At 61.8% G+C, this 17,771-nt stretch overlaps 1 protein-coding gene across 6 annotated transcripts; it reads left to right on the forward strand.

The window, feature by feature from the left end:
- Positions 1-1,507: 1,507 nt before the first annotated feature.
- HYAL2 (hyaluronidase 2) lies at positions 1,508-17,509 on the forward strand. 6 transcript variants are annotated; one of them, XM_067561202.1, is made up of 4 exons: positions 1,508-1,744; positions 8,404-9,377; positions 14,888-14,977; positions 15,628-17,509. In XM_067561202.1, the coding sequence occupies exons 2-4, from the start codon at positions 8,451-8,453 to the stop codon at positions 16,024-16,026; spliced, it is 1,416 nt and encodes a 471-aa protein (XP_067417303.1). In that variant the 5' UTR covers positions 1,508-1,744; positions 8,404-8,450; the 3' UTR covers positions 16,027-17,509. The 6 variants fall into 6 exon arrangements, with proteins under 6 accessions (XP_067417303.1, XP_067417306.1, XP_067417305.1 ...); XM_067561205.1 differs by having other exon boundaries at positions 1,727-1,748; XM_067561204.1 differs by lacking the exon at positions 1,508-1,744 and adding an exon at positions 1,781-1,846.
- Positions 17,510-17,771: the final 262 nt, after the last annotated feature.

Consider the following 17,771-nt stretch of genomic DNA (forward strand, 5'->3'; position numbering starts at 1 on the left):
CACCGCGTTGGGGCCGGAAAGATGAGACACCGAAGGAGCTGACCCAGCAGTCCCGTGAGCAGCCGGCACCCTCAGCAGCGTGGCGCTGGGCGGAGGAAATCCTGCCGTGACACGGAGGAGCATCACGACACCCAAGGTGCCGGCGTTCCCTGAGACCACACAGCCACGATGCAGCCCAGGCCCCTGATGCCCCTGGTGGTACTGGGGAGCACTGGGCTGGCTCCGTCCTGTTCTGTCTCGCTGCTCCTTCCATGCCCTGCTAGCGGAGGGGTTCCCGGCAGCCCTCACATACCCTGGGCAGCAAGCGCCCGCTCTGGAAGCAGCTCCTTAGTCTGGGCCCAGGAGAATGTTTTGGGGGCAACCCCAGCCCCCCTTTGCAGGTGACTGCATAGTGTCTGCGGGGCAGCTCTGGCACCTGCTTCCGGGGGCAAGTCCTTGTGCATTTTGAACTCCTCTGATGGGGTTTAGCACCTGCAGAGAAGAAGGGGCACCCGAGCCATTGTCCCCCCCAATCACCATGGAACGCCTGCACGTGTGTGCGCCACGCCCAGCCGGCCAGGAGCCTCTGTACGCACGTGCAGTTCAGCTAAGGGGGTGATGGGAGCTTGCCGCTCTCGAGCCCCGTGGGCTCCGACCCCCTCGCCGGCAGACGGCGCAGAAGGCGCTCCGATCACGCTGGAGTCAGGCAGCCCCGGAAGCAGCGGGTGCACCAGAAGAACCAGTCAAAGGGGAGCAGAGCTTTCTGAAAGATGTGGTGGGACCGGGCACCCCCCCAGAGCACAGCTGGGGGGTCGCTGCGCCAGGCATGGCTGCACCAGGCACCTGCTAGAGGTGCACATGGGAACCAAGCGTCTGGAGGGCTCTTGTGTGACTCTGTTACAGTAGCTTCCTTTGGAGTGGGGGGGCCTTTTCCCGGATCCCCCGCGCTCTGTGCTGTGGGGGTCTCCTGCAGTGCATGAGCCCCTGCCCCAGGCACGCCCTGGAGTCACTTCGGGGTCCCACATGGGGCAAAGAGCAGAGGCTGATAAAGGGGAGCCGCCCCCCCCGGTGACACTGCCAGGCCTGGCGGCAAACCCAGAGCAGCAGGAAAGGGATAGGAAGTTGTGCCCAACCCAGCTGTCGGCAGGGCGGGGCGGCTGGGCACAGCAGCAATGCCTGGGGGTTGTGAGCGGAGGGGAATGCAGGGTAGATCCCCATAGCCCTTCCTGACCTCTCAGCCACCCTCCCTCCCACCTCCCCGAGGCCTGGTGGTTGCTGGGCAGGGACCTCAGAGCTTCCCTTTCCATTTGCCAGCAGGAAATGAAGCTCGGTTCCGGGAGAAAGGCCTTCCAAGCTAGGGGGGAGTCTAGGGGGGCGAGGGGGTGGGCACTGACTAAGACACAAAGGGCTGCTCCGGGGGGGCGAGAACTGGGGAGCGTGCACCACCCTAGGCTGCAGAGATCGAGAGCACGCACCTCTGGAGAGGGGGACTGAGCAAAGGAGAGCTGAGAACAAGAGACGCTGGGAGACGGAGACCCTGTCCAGCCCCAGCGCGGCTCAGCCCAGGAAGCGTCTCCGTCCAGTCCGGACCCTTTGGACTGTTAGGAGATTCCCTGGCTGGGTCAAAACTCTCCTCCTCACTGACTGCTTCATTCATTTCGTTCTCCCTGCTGTCTCTGGGTGCAGCCAGCTGAGGACTGGGTACCGCAGTGTGGACCAAGCATAGGAGGGGCCGAGCTCCCTACCACACTCGGAGCCAAGCCAGGTGGGTGAGTCATTTTTTGTACCAGGGCAGGGTAATGGGGTCTGCTTTACAGGCAGAAGGACTGAGCGTCCCATGCAGAGAATGACGGGCAAGAGAAATGAGGTAAGGAAGGGTGGGGGTAAGACCAGGGAGTTGGGACACCTGGGTTCTATGCTCAGCTCTGGAAGGGGAGTGGGGGAGGTCTGACAATGAGAATTGAGAGCAGTGGGAGTCAGGACTGCTGGGTTCGAGGCCCAGCTCCATTGCACACGCGTTCTGACGGTAGATGGACAGTGTTTCCCAGTGGCTAGTGCTCTGTGCCTCAGTTTCCCCACCTGTAAAATGGGGCCAATGATCCTGCCATGGCTCCCAGTGGTGTTCTGTGGGTAAATGAATGTCTGCAAAGCACTGCACCACTCTCCAGTGGAAGGTGCTAAGGACAAGCTCCGGATTAATATTCAGCTGCCAGTGCATCCCAGCTGTTGTCTCTGGTCCTGCCAATGCCAGGCCAGGGGTGGGAGACAAGGCTGAATGCCACTAATCAGAGCATGAGCGGGGAATCTATCGGTGCCGGGGCATGCTGTGTGCTAGATTCACCCCCACCCCCCAGCCACTTGTCCTGGGGGGAGGAGACCATCCTGTGACCTGCATTACCTATCACTCTCATCTAGCTGGGAGTGGGCACCTGGTCAGCCCCCTGCCTCCCTCATGCCAGGGTGAGGGGCAGGAGCCCCCTACCCCCCACACATGGAGTGTTTTGGTGGAAGGTCTGAGTCCTGGTAACTGACCTCAAAAGGCCCCCCAGCATGGCCAGAAGCAGTGCCACGGTTCTCACATCGCTTCCTGCTCAGATGCCTCCACCCTGACCCGCAGGGCCTCTGAGCTGGGATGATAGGGGCGCTCAGCGCCGTGGCCCGGGTTAGTCCTCAGCTCCGCCTTTCTGCAGTGACTAAGAGCAGGCAGGCTGTTGGACCCAGGACTGAGCCCCCACAAACTCATGTCACGCAAGTCAGAGAACCGCTATCAGGTGGGGACACCCTTTGGCTGTCTATATGCCAGTGCTTGGGGCCGGAGGGCCAATGGGAAGGAGCTTTGACCGTGGAGCAGCGGATTCAGCCACTGCGGTGGAGGGCAAGCAAAAGGTTCTGGATCCAGCACCAGGCTCCGGTGGGGCTGAGCACTGCGGGGCACCCAGCAGAGACTAAATGATGCAGCAGCAACAAATTAGAGGGGTCAAAGCTAAACTCCACTGCGTTGTGTGAGGCAGCGTGGCCCTGTGGGTGGGACGTGGCAATAGGAGGCATGAAAGCTGGGTTCGGAGTTGGACTCTGCCACCCACTTGCTGTGTGTTGTTGGGTAATGCTTAGTGCCTCAGGTCCCCATCTGTGCAATGGCAATAATGATCCCCCAACCCCCCCTTGGCAAAGGACTTTGGGATTGACAGAGGGAAGGTGCTAAGCGTTGTTATTAACCGGTAAGCTGCAGGTGCATGAGACCTGGTACCTGGAAGGATACAGGAGCCCTGGGTCCCAGGGCATGGTTTGTGTGTGTGGAAAGTGTGGGGAAGTGTGCTTTGTTTCTCTCTCCAGCTCAGCGCACTCAGGAGGGACTCACAATCTCAGTTCTCTGTATTGGGGACAACTAGCTCATCTTCAGCGTGTCCAGGCCTAAAAGAGAGAAGCGGGGCTGGCCGCAGACGTAAAAGAGTGCTAGACGCAGAGCAGCTCCCAGCCACTCCTGTCCCAGCCTCACCCAGCCGGGGGCGCTGTGGGAAGCAGGGCAGGAGTGCTGGCTGGCGGGGAGCGGCAGTGATGACGAGACCTGGTTTCACTCTCCCCTCTGGACTGCCAGCGAGTGTCTCATGCTTCCAGCCTGGAAAACGCCCGGCTTCCTGCGTTTCTTCCTGGCCTTGTCTTCAGCCCAGGCCTGTGAAAGAGCCGGATGGGCTGTCTGCATTATCTCCTCCAGCAGCCCCGGCTTGGGTTGCTTCGCTTTGTTTCCAGCAAGGAGGCATGGAACTATAATCTTAGAGTGCAGCCACCAGGCAGTGTAAACATGGCCGGGGCAGCATCCCAGACAAAACAGCACCCCCTAGTGACAGCCAGCCTAGTCCCCTGCAGAGACCCAGCCTAACATGGGGTGGGGGAAGTGGGGTCTGTGCTGAGGGGCTGGGGGTGTGGCTCTGGGGGGAGCTAAGTGCAGGTGTGGGTGGCATGGCTGGTGACACGGATGCAGCCGGAATTGGCCACCAGGGCCCATGTGCCGGGGTTGGGCTGGCAAAGCCCCCAGCTCCCCACGTTGCAGGGAGCTGCAACGTCCGGAGCCCTTTGTGTGGAACAAAGTCTCCAGCTCCAGGCTGCAAGGGCTCCTCTGGGACCTCCCATTGTTTGGCTGAGCCTGGGCCCCCTTCCTCCCCCGCGCCTCCCCTCGCACTGCACAGTCCAGCTCTCTAGGGACCCAGCGGGCATCACCCCCTCCCCAGCGCAGGGGTGCGGGAGGCTGGGATCGGATTACAGACCAGCCGCCCTTCATTTCCTCTGCCTCCGGAGAGCCGCCTGGGCTGGGAAGAGGTGGCTCTTCTGGTTGTTACACCTTGGCCATGGGGCCTCTCACGCCGGTGGGCATGCATGGCCGGGACCCACCCACTGGTGCTCACGGAGGACATTGCTGGGACCACTCTGCCCTGGTGACTCTGGCACCTACTGCGGGGAGCGGGGCAGGAGTGCTGGCTGTGGGGGGAGCTCCCGGCTACGCCAGCCCCCGCCTCTCCCAGCAGGAGCGGTAAGGAGTGGGGCAGTAAGAGTGCTAGTCTGTGGAGTGGCTGCTTGTTAAGAACAGCCCTAAGGCAGAGGCTTGGGTGACGCTGTGATCTTTGTCCCCCATGCGTGTAACCAGCGAGTCACGCCTGGGCTGGGAGTGGATCTTCTGTCCCGGGCTTACCGCAGCGCTGATGGTTCCTTACCCTGGGGGGCTTCTACCCCTGCTGTCACTAGTGAGCATCATCCAGTTCCCTTGTTAGGACTCGTGCACACGGGAAGTTCTACCGGCAGAAGCTAAAGAAGTGAATTAAACCACTGCAAGCCCCCGTGTGGACAATCAAAGGGAGCTAAGCTTAAACCAGACGCAGCATTTCTGTACTAAGCGTATCGGGTCGATTCATGACTTTACATCCAGTGTCTTGAAAGTGGCTCAGGTATGGCAGGAAAAACAGGGCCCGGCTAGAAGCAAACCCCCCAGGGTATCCCCCTAGAGCTTTGGTGTCCTGCGAGCCCAGGGGGGGAGGGAGGGGCGGTGCCCAGGCCAGCTGGCAGCGCAAACTGCCTTGGATTGTGGAGGTGTGAGACTATGGCTAGACAGCCCTGGCACTCAAAGGCCTCTGTTTGCTCGCAGCCTAGATACAGCCCAGGCAGCAGCAGGGCAAACAGCTTCTGTATCCCCCCGTGTCCCAGCCCCACCTCGCAGAGTCCAACCTCTATGGGTGAGCCAGGGGAATTCAGCCTCCATGGGGCAGACAGCAACACGCTCCCCTTGGAGCCACCCTCACCGTTGAGCGAAGCTGCCACTGTGGCTGGGCCCAAAGCATTTGCAGGACCAGGGCCCAGTCATTCGCCCTGCAGGAGTGTCACAGACGATCTTGTCCCACCTTCCCCTTTTCCAGCCACAAGCCGGGTGGATCAAGAGGGATATGCGGTGGACGACCTTGGTCAGCCTGAGGGCCGTTTCCCTAGTGTAGAGGTCCCCTGTGGCCGACTGAGCCTTTGGTCTGGCTGTGGGGAGTGCTGGCAGACTGGGAGGCAGCAGGTGTCACCTACATACCAGCCCATTTGGAAATGGACTGGGACATCCCTCCTTATCTAATTCACAGCCAACAAGCCACTGATCAGCCATCCCTTCGACCTGGGCTGGCTTATGGAACTGGGGGCCTGCTGGCGAGAGGCTTCTCCTCCATCCCCAGAGCCATGCCCGCCCCCAGAGCCATTCATGACGGAAGGCACTTTTTGGAGGCTTTAATCACTAAGCGTCCACTGTCTCTTTAACCCCATAGTCCTTCACAGTGTTCCAGGGCTCCCAGAGGGGAGTCCTCAGCAGACACCACGGCCCATGGGCAATCAAGGCCCTTCTAGGACAAGGCTGAGGCATGCTGGCCCGGTGTTGGGAAACCAGCAGCTCTGTTACGGAGTTAAACAGAAGCCTGATTCCCAGCGATCACGAAAACCCCCAACTGCAGCTGAACTCAACGAAGGCTCCAGTCGCGCCGCGTCCAGTGTCTCCAGGTTCCCAGGCTGGCACCGTAGCCCAGCCAGCGACAACATCAGAAAAGCCCCATTGAGCCTCTGACCACCTGCTTCTGCTGCCCCGAGAGCATGCCAAGAGCCTTGTGACAGGAGGAGATGCAGCCCCTTGGCCGTCTGGCTCTGAAGAGCCGGTTTTGATGCGGAGCTGTAGTGGCACTTGGGACGGGCTCCAGCGTGCCGGCCGGCTGGAACGCGCCAGCCGTTTGGCACGCGAAGCCCTGCCCTGGCAGCCAGTTGCCAGGGCGCCGGGGGAGCCATTGAGCCCGGCAGGCTGGCGGGCATGTTCCTGGGAAGGAAAATGGCCTTCCTGAGACAATGGCCATTCACTGGGTCCCCCATTGTTCCTCCCGGCTGGCAGATGTTTGTGTGGAGTCCGGAACGAAAGCAGCCCGCGGGGGGATGCCAGGCCGCCCACATAACACGCGCTGGCCGCCCCACTCCATCCCACCAGCTCCTGCCTCGGCCAGGCCAGGGAGCGGGCGCACCCCGAGAAACCGGCTCCGGACACTGGACTCTCCGGGACTCAGGCCAGTCCAAGCTGGGGCTGGAGTAGCTGGGAGCACCCCTGCCCCGCCCCCCACAGCGCCCCCTGCTGGGAGGGGCTGCAGTAGCCGGGAGCCCCCGACAGCGCCCCCTGCTGGGAGAGGCCGGGGCTGGAGTAGCCGGGAGCCTCCCCCCACATCAGTCAGGGCCCCGGACCCGGCGCGCGCCGCCCCCTGCAGTTCAGTGGCAACTAAGCGGCGCGTTGCCAAGCCAGCCGGGCTGTACCAAGTGACTCCTGCCGGCTGGGGGGGGAGGGGGAGAGAACTAGTGCACATAAAACCACGGTCTCCTTTGCCACGGAGCTTTCATAACGCTGCAGACCGAGCCAGGAGCCGCGGGGCTTCCCCGCGCTGCTTCCGACTGAGCCGGTGCCTCACTGGGGGCGGGGGAGGGAGACTCCTCGGGGTTCCCCCCCCTTCTCTCCGGCTCGCGTTGGGCAGCTCCAGCTCGTGGGCTTTAAAGGAGCCGCGGCGGCAGGCGGCTAGCGGCGCGGGGCTCTCGGTGGCCCTTTAAGAGGGGCTCGCGGGGGCCGGCCGGGGGGCGCTGGTGAGCCCCAGGTGAGTGAGCGGCGCGCGGCGGGGGGTGTGGCCTGGCGGGGTTCCTCCGAGCAGCCCGGCTCGCAGCGGGACCCGCTCCAGAGGGTCGCGGGGCGCCGCCTCGCTCGCTGAGCACGTGGAGCGCTGCCCCCCTCCCCGCCCCCCAGCGCCCCGCTCCGCCGTGCGGAGTTCGCCGCCGGGCCTCGGAGCCGGGCCGCTCGGTGCGGCTTTGTGCGGGCTCCGGCTGTGCGGACAGCCTCACTTCCCTGCCCTCCGCCCCCCGGGGATCTTCTCCCCGGCCGGCCGGCCGCCGCTCGGGGCGGAACAAAGGCTGGCCGCGGGGACACGCCGGAGCAGCTGTGGTCGGTGCCCGCCTGGGGCTCGCAGAGGGGCGCAGCCGGGGGCGGAGAGGGAGGACTCCGGGCTCGAACAAAGCGCCTCCTAGGCGCCGCTCGGTTGATGTGCGAAGGCAGCGCATTCCTGGCATGTTTCGGGGAAAGCCACCTCCAGCGGGGGGCCTGATCCTTCTGGTTTACACAGCCCGTGTCAATCCGGAGTGACTCGTCCCAACTCCCCCATCGGTGCCACGTGTGGGGGCGAGGGGAATCCGGCGGGCCCGCTCTTGCGCTCCCGGCTCCTGCGGGTGTGACCCCGCTGAAGTCAGGGGAGCCATTCCGGATTTACACCGCAGCAGCTGAGCTCCGGCTCGGGCCCTGTGCTGGGGCGTGCTCTGAAGTCCCCTGCTCCTAGCCCCGTACCGCTGCCGAGGCCGGAGGGTTTCGTGACCTAAGCCCGAGTCTCTGCTGAGTCCTGGCTCGGGGCTACCCCCTCACTCAGTCGCACTGGCGCTGGCTGGCTGCGCTCCGTGGGTAGCCGTGAGTCAGGCCTGAGCTGTGGGAGGTAGGACTGCAGGGGTCGGCTCTCGGGGCAGAAAAGGCTGAGATACTAGACTGGATCCTGGTTCGTTCAGTTCCCTGCTCAGCTTCCCCTGCGGCCTCAGGTGAGTCACTTGAGCTTTGTGCCTCAGTTTCCCTTCTGCAAAATGGGAAGGCATTCTCCCCAGCTCAGCGCATCGACCCCCTGATGTTTGTGAGGAGCTGGGGGATGGGGCAGTGGCAGACCATTTGAGTACCTGGATGGATTTGAGGGGTGTTGGCAAAGCGGGGTTTATGGGGCACCCAGGGCTGGAATAGCAGGGGGGCTGCAGGGGCATTGGCAGAGCTAAGGGGAAGGTTGCAGAGCTCTGCTATTAGCAGGGTGGACGAGTGCCTTTTGCCCTATCCTCTTACAGCCTTTTCCCCTGCAGGCTGTGACCCGAAGCCATCCTGCGACGGAGCCGGCCAGCGAGAGAGAATGCGGGGAGTCTCTGCACTGGCAGTCCCATGGCTCCTGCTCCTTGCTCTCATCTGTGCGCGCGGGCAGGACGAGAAGCCGACCTTTGCCCCCCTTTTCAACCACAAGCCCTTCATTGTGGCCTGGAATGCACCCACCCAGGACTGCAAACCTCGTTTCAAGGTCCAGCTGGACTTCAGCCTCTTTGATCTGCAGGCCTCACCCAACGAGGGCTTCGTGGACCAGGACCTCACCATCTTCTACAAGGAGCGCCTGGGCCTCTACCCTTACTATGACCAGCAGCAGGCAGCTGTGAACGGGGGCGTCCCGCAGAACAGCAGCCTCCTGGAGCACCTGGCCCGGCTCGAGGAAGGCATCAGCAAGTACATCCGCTCGGAGACCAAGGAGGGGCTGGCCATCATCGACTGGGAGGAATGGCGGCCCATCTGGATCCGGAATTGGCAGAACAAGGACATCTACCGCAAGGCCTCCCGCCAGCTGGTGCTGTTGCGGCACCCTGATTGGCAGGATGATCTGGTGAACAAGGAGGCCCAGTACGAGTTTGAGAGTTCAGCCCAGCAATTCATGCTCGATACCTTGCGCAGAGCTAAGAGCTACCGGCCCAAGCAGCTGTGGGGCTACTACCTCTTCCCCGACTGCTATAACCATGACTACAGCAAGAACCCGGACAGCTACACGGGGCACTGCCCTGATGTGGAGGAGACGCGCAACGACCGGCTGGCCTGGCTCTGGAAGGAGAGCATGGCCCTCTACCCCTCCATCTACCTGGAGCAGATATTGGCCTCTTCCGAGAACTGCCGTAAGTTTGTGCGCTCGCGGGTCATGGAGGCCCTGCGGATCTCCCGCCAGCACCATGACGGCTACTCGCTGCCCGTCTTTGTCTACACCCGGCCCACCTACAGCCGCAAGCTGGATGTGCTGAGCGAGGTAAGGATAAATCGGGTTCTGCCAGGGAGGGCTGTTCCTGGAGATGCTGGGGCTAGAACCCTGCTCCTTCAGGGCCCCAACGCCAGCTTCTAGCGTGCCCGTTCTGAAAGGGGATCGTGAGAACTTCCTTGGCCCGTGGGTGGGCTCACCACTGGGGGGCAATGTAATCCCCCACCCTCCCAGCATATTCCAGCCAGGGCACCAGAACATGCCATGGGGGTGGACTTGGCCCCATTTGTTCCTGGCCCCCTGTGATCTCCGCCAGAGAGGGCATGAGGAACTGGTTCTCCCCACCCTCCAAGGTATTCAGCACCAGCTCCCCAAATTGAACCCCTGAGCCGAGCCCTTCCTGCGTTGGCTGGGGGCGCTTTATGGGGTAGAGCAGGGTCCCGCTCGTCCCCCTGCATCTGAGCTGACTTGCCAGTGCCGACTGGGCCTGGAGCTCTTGCTTGGCGGTAGCCAAGTGAGCTGGGACAGGGCAGCTCCGTGCCCTCCTGGCAGGCTGGGGTGGGAGGAGAGAAGGGTGGGCAATGGGGGGTTGGGGGGGTGCTAGCTGGGTGGGTCTGAGATCACACTCCAACCTAGGTTCTGCCTCGCGTCGCCACGGCTGAGTAAGGGTTGGGGATGAGTTCCCGGCCTTACTGTGCCCAGCCTGGCGTGGGGAAGCGCCGATGTTGAAACAGGAGCCGTGGCCCTGCTGTTGTGCAGTCTAACCGCACGTTAGCAGCCCAGCCGTGACTTCCCCATTGTGTCGACTTGATGGGCCCTACTGGGAGGGATCCAGCTTCAGGAGGCAGACAGAAGAGGAGCACGGTCTTGAGAGCCAGGACTCCTGGGTTCCATTCCTTGCCCTCCTGCCTGAGCACGGGCAAGTCACCTAGGGCCAGATTCTCTCAGCGTGCTGGGGGCTGATAGTCCGACGCCTGATCTCTCTGGGCCCCAAGTGTGGCATGAAGGAAAGGTCCCTGCCTCAAAATGGGTGATGGGGTGGGGGGGCCTTGTGGGGCCTAGGTGGGGTGCAGAGCTCTGGAATGATGCTCACGTCCTGTACCATGCCCCAGTTACCTGATTTTTAGGAGATGACCATTATTGTTTATATAATATGGGTGATAGGCTCACCAATCAATCTGAGCAGAAATAAGGTTCTTATCCCAGAATCAGGCTACTCAGAGCTTTGCGAGGACCCTGGGGATGTATGACCGGGACCCTGACATGGAGAACAAAACACAGCCTTAAAGGCATTTCCTTGGGATACAACGGAAAAGTAATCAAATGGATAACATCAGAATGACAAAGGAAATAAGATTGTTCTAGTGGTACGTGTGCGGCTCTATACCATGCAGCTTTTTAGATTAACACACTCACGCCCTTTCTGGAACCTGGGGGTAAGATGCAAAGGACCTGCCTCGTGCCAGCTGCTGGAGTGGGAGGGGAAGCGCTTAGGAGACATTCGAGAGCTAAAAGCTCTAGACCAGGGGTTCTCAAACTTTTTTTGCTGGGACCCCCTTTGAAAATATTTCAGGCTGTGATGACACCACCCCCCGCCTTCCCCTGCCATGCCGCCCTTACTTCTGCACTGCTGCTGGGGGCGGCGCTGCTGTCAGAGCACCCGGCCAGCAGTCCCTGTTTTCTGGCCCCCCAGCTCTGAAGGGCTCTGGCTGTCCTCCATGCACAGAACTGGCAGCCGCAGCCCCGGCATGCGCGGGGGCTGACAGCTCACGACCCCCCTCACCCCCTGTAATAAGCTCATGAGCCCTCGAAGGGTCTCGATCCACAGTTGGAGAATCCCTGCTCTAGAAACACTATAGACGCTAAATGAGAGTTGGACTCAACTCCTTTAAGAATTAACAATTCAGAAATGAAGAACACTAAAACTAGCACTAAACGAAAGCTACAAAAGGGGGGGGAGATCGCGTCTCTTACAGAGCCGAAGGGCTCCAAAGCGCTTGTATGTCCAAACTTTAATTTCCTCACTCCCAAAATCTCACTCCACTTACTCTCTAGTAAGTAGTATACTTGCTCTGCTTACTCTCTAGCTGGCATTGTACACATTAATGACACATTCATGAGTGTTGGCTCGTTCTCATGTGTGATTTTGGGCTGAACGGGTTGCTTCCCTGTTCTTTGTGGCATACCTGTGGAGCGTACAGAGGGCACGAACCTAGCCCCTTACCTATACCAACTTGTTTGAACACCTCCTCACTTACCTATGCTAAAGATCACAAACCTATGTGTAGACACTGTGCATTAGGTCATCTCTTTCCTAGGCCAGAAGCCCTGCACGTAGGTGTGCTAACTTGTCTTAGCGCAACATCCAGCATGGGGTCTGTTGGTTCCTTGTGTCATGGCCAAAAATACTCTTAATGCCAATCTATAAACCTCTTATAATAAAACATCAAAGCCATCAGAAAAGATATATATGCAAACAAGCAGGCTAGCCTTCTGGGCTACGTACCCAGCCCCCTGCCCAACACAGAAGGGCGATGCTGCTGCTGGATCTCCTTTCTGATGCAGAGGATCTCCACGGGGAGGTGTCCTCTCCAGTGCAACCACCCCCATAAGGGTTTGGGGGGCCAGCACGATGGGAGGGGCGGTGGCCATGGTGGGGGACGAAAGGCAGGAGGGGTAGGGTAATGCTGGTGCCAGTGTGGGTCTGTAGATATCCAAGAAGGGCCTGATCCATGAAGTGTGAAGCGCTTGCTGTCTCCCCGTGTGGAACGGGAGTAGCCAAGCTGAGAGAGGGCTGGCAGAGTGCGTGAAAGTCCAGGGTGCAGTGCACACAGCCACCTGCAAGTTGTCTGGGGCTGCAAAACTGTCTCTCTGGGACGGGCTGAAGGTTGCAGGTTCTCCGGGTCCCCTGTGTTGTCCTGTCCAGCTGGGCAGCTCCTTGCTGTATGGTGTGAGGAGGAGGCCTCTCCACTCCAAGCCTTCTGGGCATGTTGGGAACAGAGCAGGGCCAAGAGAGGACACAACAGAGCCCAGTTGGGCAGATTCCCCCTGCTCTTGGCGATTGCAGCCCAGCAGCCCCCTTTGCCATGATCTGCCAGAGCAGCATGTGCCTAACTGCTTCCTTGCGTCCTTCTGAGAGCGGCTCCTGGCTGGGACTGTTCCCAGCTGAGAGGCCTGATCTTGTGAGCCGGGGAGGAAGGGCCAGGTGTTCGAATGGTTAGCATGGGGGCTGTGAGCCAGGACTCCTGGGTTCTAGTCCTGGCTTTGGCCAGGGAGTGGGGTCTGGTGGTTTGAGGAAGAGACGGGGAGCCAGGACTCCTGGGTTCGATTCTCAACGCTGGCACTTAGACTTTCTGACCTTGAATAAATCCTCTCCCAGCCCTGTGCCTCAGTTTCCCTTTCTGTAACATGGGGGCAGTGAGGGGATTAATTATAAAGCGGGGGAGCTGGCCTTTTCATAAGCAAACTAGGGCACTGTGTTCGTCCGTACTCAAAGAGCAGTTCTGAGCGGTTCACTGTCTAACTGGGGGTGGGGGGCCCTGCTGGGTTCAGTCCTGGGTCCCATGCTAGTCAATATTTTCATTAATGACTTTGATAATGGAGTGCAGAGTGTGTTTATAAAATGTGCAGCTGACCCCAAGCTGGGAGGGGCTGCAAGCCGTTCAGAGGGCAAGATTCGAATTCAAAATGACCTGGACCAGGCGGAGAGCTGGTCTGAAATCAACTTCAGTGAAGACAAGTGCAAAGCTCTGCGCTTCGGAAGGAGAGATCAAATGCACAACTATAGAACAGGGTGTAACTAGCCGGGTGGTCGTACCGCTGGAAAGAATCTAGGGGTTAGAATGGCTCACAAACTGAACGTGAGTCAACAATGCGGTACAGTTGCAAAAAAAGGCTAATACCATTCTGGGGTGTACTAAGAGGAGTGTTGTGTGTAAGACACGGGCGGTCAATGCCCTGCTATACTGGGCGCGGGTGAGGCCTCGGCTGAAAGGCCGTGTCCAGTTCTAGGCGCCGCACTTAGGAAAGATGTGGACAAACTGGGGAGAGTCCAGGGGTTTGATAGTGGGGGTAAAGCTTTCTAACTCGCATGTTAGTTCAGCTGCGGAACAGGCTTCCAAGGGGGGCTGTGGGACCCCGGCACTGGAGGCTTTTAAGAACAAGTCGGACAAACCCCTGCCAGGGCTGGTCTAGGGTTACTTGGTCCTGCCTCAGCGCAGCGGGCTGGGCTTGATGACTACTCAAGGTCCCTTCCAGCCTGTCACTGCTGTGATATCCACTGGCCTCCCTGCTGAAGCGCTGGCTCCAGGCTTGGCTTCATGTGACGTGAAGGGACCTTAATAGGCGGTAATCCCTCCATGAGACTAGGGGCGTCGGCCGGGCTGGGTGGGGAGCCCAGGACTGGGCTAGCAGGGGGCTGCACCAGTGGGTCCGTGGGCAGGGCCGTGTCTCGCTCCACCAGTCCCAGCCCCCCTCGGGTCCCAGACGTGAGCTGAGCCGTGCATGCGCCTGCCTCCTACCTCTGGCAAGCTCAGCCTGGCCGCTGGCAACTCCCAGTGTGATTTTAGTGGAGCTGCAGGGCCCAGACGCGTCCCACCTGCCCAGATTTCAGGGCTTGCTGCATCAGGCCACCTGCTTCCTCAGCCGCCCTGAGGGCCGGGCCCAGCCCAGGAACACGCGTGCTGGCCTGGGGCAGGGCAAGGGGCTGGATCCGTGGTAACTTTACAGACAGGATCATCAGTGACCAGCTGTTAGTTTCAAATAGAGATGGTGTTTCATAGAAGCTTACCACTAGTGAACAGATCACCCTACGTGGCCAACGTGCAAGGCCTCACAGAGACCGCTGGGGTGGTTTGTCACGTACTGAAAGAATACGGGTATTCCTCCGAGAATCAATATCACTGAATCAAGTTTTGGGCCGATATTATGAGGTGCACAGGCTGGGGCGCTCACCCCCGTTCCCGTCACAAGCGGCTGCTATCAGGCTGGGTGCAGCCCTGTGCCCACACACGGTGCCTTATACCCCCAGCTGCTTCACGGACTGTATGTGGGGGGATTGCTCTGCCCCACTCCAGAAAGGCAGCCGCTTCTGGGGCAGAGCACAGCAGCTGTTCTAACAGCACCCAGCAACAGATTGGGCACGTGAGGGAGAATCCCACAGGCAGCTGGGCTTCAGAGGGGGGGGGAGGGAGGTGCAGTGTAGGGAGCTGGGCTTTGGCGGGGGCAGGGCTAGCAGGAAAAGTGCCGCAGGTGGCAAGTTAAGTTAAGGTGGCCCAAAAGCCTAGCCTGTTCCCCTAGCAGAGCGTGCACGTCTCCCACACGGCCTGGTCTGAGTCCAAGCCCTCCCCCGGGGTTGATTACGGCGGCGCTGCCCTCCTGTGTGAGCCAGTGGCCTCCTTTTGTCCCCCCGCCCCGAGGATCTAGGTTGGTGGGGGCAATAGACCGGAGCAGGTCGGCTGGGTCTGGGGGCGCTCGGCAGGGGCTCTGGGAGCGGCACCCTCCACCTCCTGCTGCCAGTTCCCGCTCTGACCCTCGTCCCTGTCTTAATTCGCCCCACGCAGAAGGACCTGGTCTCCACCATCGGGGAGAGCGCCGCCCTGGGGGCGGCTGGCGCCATCTTCTGGGGCGATGCGGACTACACCAAGAGCAAGGTAGGTCGAGGGGGGCGGCAGCCAGGCCGGGGGCCGTGTTGGGGGGAGCTTGTCTCCAGGCGCAGTGCTGCGTGGAGCCCGGGTTGGCTCAGACCCATAGCCCCCCCGGGGAGGCTGGCCTCGTAGTCGCTGAACGGGCCGCTGGGATCTGGCGGCTGCAGCCCAAGTTACTGGCCACCGGGGTCTCGGCGTGGGCTGGCTGCTCGGCCGGTGCCTGGTGTGGCTTCTCCCGCAAGCGGCCCCATGCCGGCACTGACGGGCCGTAGGGCTGAGTGGGCGCCGAGGGCTGGGGACACCTGGCTCAGGGCTGGGCGCCGGTGTGGGGCACATCTCTCAACAGGCCTGCTCCTGCCCCTGGGGGAGGCAAACGAAATGGGGGCAGGATGGGCTCTGGTGCCCTGCTGGCCTCTGCCTCCCGCAGCCTGTGCTGAGAGCAAGCCGAGGGCTGCACGAGGCTCGTCTCGCTCCGGTCTGTGCCGCGAGGTCCGGGCATCCCCCAGCACCTGCCCCAGGGCGATGGGGCAGAACCTGAAGGCAGGTGAATAAACAGTAATAGCGCCTGGCAGAGTCTTTGGGGAGCTCTGGGGGGCTGATCTCACCCCCCGCCTGCTGCCCCTCTGGCTTTTGCTCACCCCTCGTTCCCTTCCCAGGACACCTGCCGGACCATCAAGACCTACCTGGAGGAAGAGCTGGGCCACTACATCGTCAACGTCACCACGGCGGCTCAGCAGTGCAGCCTGGCGCTGTGCCGAGGCCAAGGACGCTGCCTGCGGCGCGACAGCACTGCCAACGTCTTCCTCCACCTCAACCCGGCCAGCTTCCAGATCCGGCGCCGGGGCCAGGCCGAGCGGCAGAAGCCCCTGCTGCGGGCCGAGGGGGAGCTGTCTTCCGCCGACCTCCGCCATCTGCGGACCCACTTCCAGTGCCAGTGTTACCAGGGCTGGCACGGGGCTGAGTGCGAGTGGCAGAGCACCCCGGACAGCGCGGCCTGCCCAGCCTGCGCCACCCTGGCACTCCTGGCACTGGGGCTCCTGGCCTGCTTGGACTAGCCCGGCCCCTGACTCGGGTCCTCGTGGCTGTAGGCCGTCCCGTGGTGCTTAGCCTGGCGGGGGGGTGGGGGGGCCGCAAGAGGTGCAGCCAGAGCCCAGCGCGCCCCTCCGTGGGGCAGACAGACGTAGAAGCTGGGAGGGAGCCTTTTGTATTCTGTTTAGCGCAGCCGGGGGGGGGCAGGAGGCAACTCCAGCGCTCCCTTCTAGCCAGCACAGTGCCTGCAGCTGGGGGGTGGGGGGGCAGGGGATGTTCTTGTGTGGGGGGTGGGGGCAGATCTGCTGTGGGGTGGAAGGGCTTCCTCCCCCAGGGCCTGGTCGCCCCGCCTTCCTGGCTGCTGGGTGAGCCGTAGCGTGGAATTTGGCACTTGCGCGTGCGTGTGTGTGTGTGGGGGGGGCTCATCCCCCCCCCCCCAGCCTGGGAGAGGGATGGGGGGGACTCAGGGCAAGCTGAGCTGCACGGGGTGAGTGGGTGGGGTGCCCCCCAGCTCCGTGCTAGGCTTTGTGGGGTGGGGAGGGCAGGGCCCTTCTGTTGTAAGAGGGGGGCGGGTAAGCACTGAGTGAAAGAGTGGGTCTCTGCTGTAGGTAGACATGCTGCTCTGTGTGTGGGAACCCCACCCAGGGGGATGAGTGTATAAGGGGGGGGATCTGCCCAGGCGAGGCATGGGCTGGCCAGGGCGCACACACACCCCCCCGGCAGCCAACGCCCTGCGTGTGTTATAGAAAAACCAAACTGTTTTACCTCAGAATTAAAGGCGGAACCAGATACCAGGTGGCTGCTGTGTGCTTGGGGCGTGGGTCCCCCCAGCTCTGGGAGCAGGGAGCCCCCTCCCTTTCCCGACCCCCCCACCCCAGGGCAAGGCTGGAGCCGGCACTCCTGAGGCTTTTGGTGTCCCAGGGGTGGGTGTGGAGATGGCGGAAGGGGGCTGGTTCAGCCCTGGATGCCCTCCTGGCACAGCAGCAGAGCCCCTCAGCCTGTGCCTGCTGGCGGGGAGCCTGGCCGGGGGGGGGAGGGGGGAGGAACTGTTTCCGAGCCAGCCCCCCCGCTGACAATTCCCCGTTTCTCCTGGCCCCTGGGACGTGACTTGCAGCCAGAACACTGGTACCAACCCCCCTGCCCCAGCTTGCTGCGCTGCCCTCGGTTAGCTCCTACCACCCCCAGCACGGCCCCTGCAGCCTCCTGCTGCCCTAGGGCGTGCGCCCCACGGTAGGCAAGGCTGGGCCGTGGCTTCCCTTTGCCCTCTGGGATGGCAGCACCAGGCAGCTGTGGGGGCGGCTAGCTTCTGGAGGGGGCATGAATCATGCCCACAGCTCCTAGGCAAGGGAGCGGCGGGGGCGGGCAAGGCTCTGCTGAGAGTAAAGAGCCCCCGGGCTCCAGCAGGCCTTGTTCCCGCTCTGCCTGAACGCCAGGGCTGGCCAGGACCTCCTCAAGCTGAGACGTGCCCATAAAAGTAGGGGCAGCCCCATGCACGCCCGTGGCGGGTTCTTCAGCAACTCCCTGCTGCTGCTGGTGGCTGAAATGCAGCCAGTGCTGGGGAGGAATGCAAGGAGTTTCAACGCTCCACGCCAGTTCAAGGCCGGCAGCGAGGAGGAAACTAGGGCGGTTGAAACCTCGGGGGTGACTAACCCTCTCGCGGGGGTGTCCAGAGAAGACCCGGAGCCAGGCATGGGGGTTAATTACAGGAGGCGAGCCCCCTCTCTGCCAGCTGCGCTGAGCTACGGGGCTCACTGCCCCGGGAGTCGGCCCC

The sequence above is a fragment of the Emydura macquarii genome, unplaced genomic scaffold, assembly GCF_026122565.2.
Source record: "Emydura macquarii macquarii isolate MOO-44397 ecotype Brisbane River unplaced genomic scaffold, CSIRO-AGI_Emac_v2 contig_2369, whole genome shotgun sequence".
Classification (NCBI taxonomy): Eukaryota; Metazoa; Chordata; order Testudines; family Chelidae; genus Emydura; species Emydura macquarii.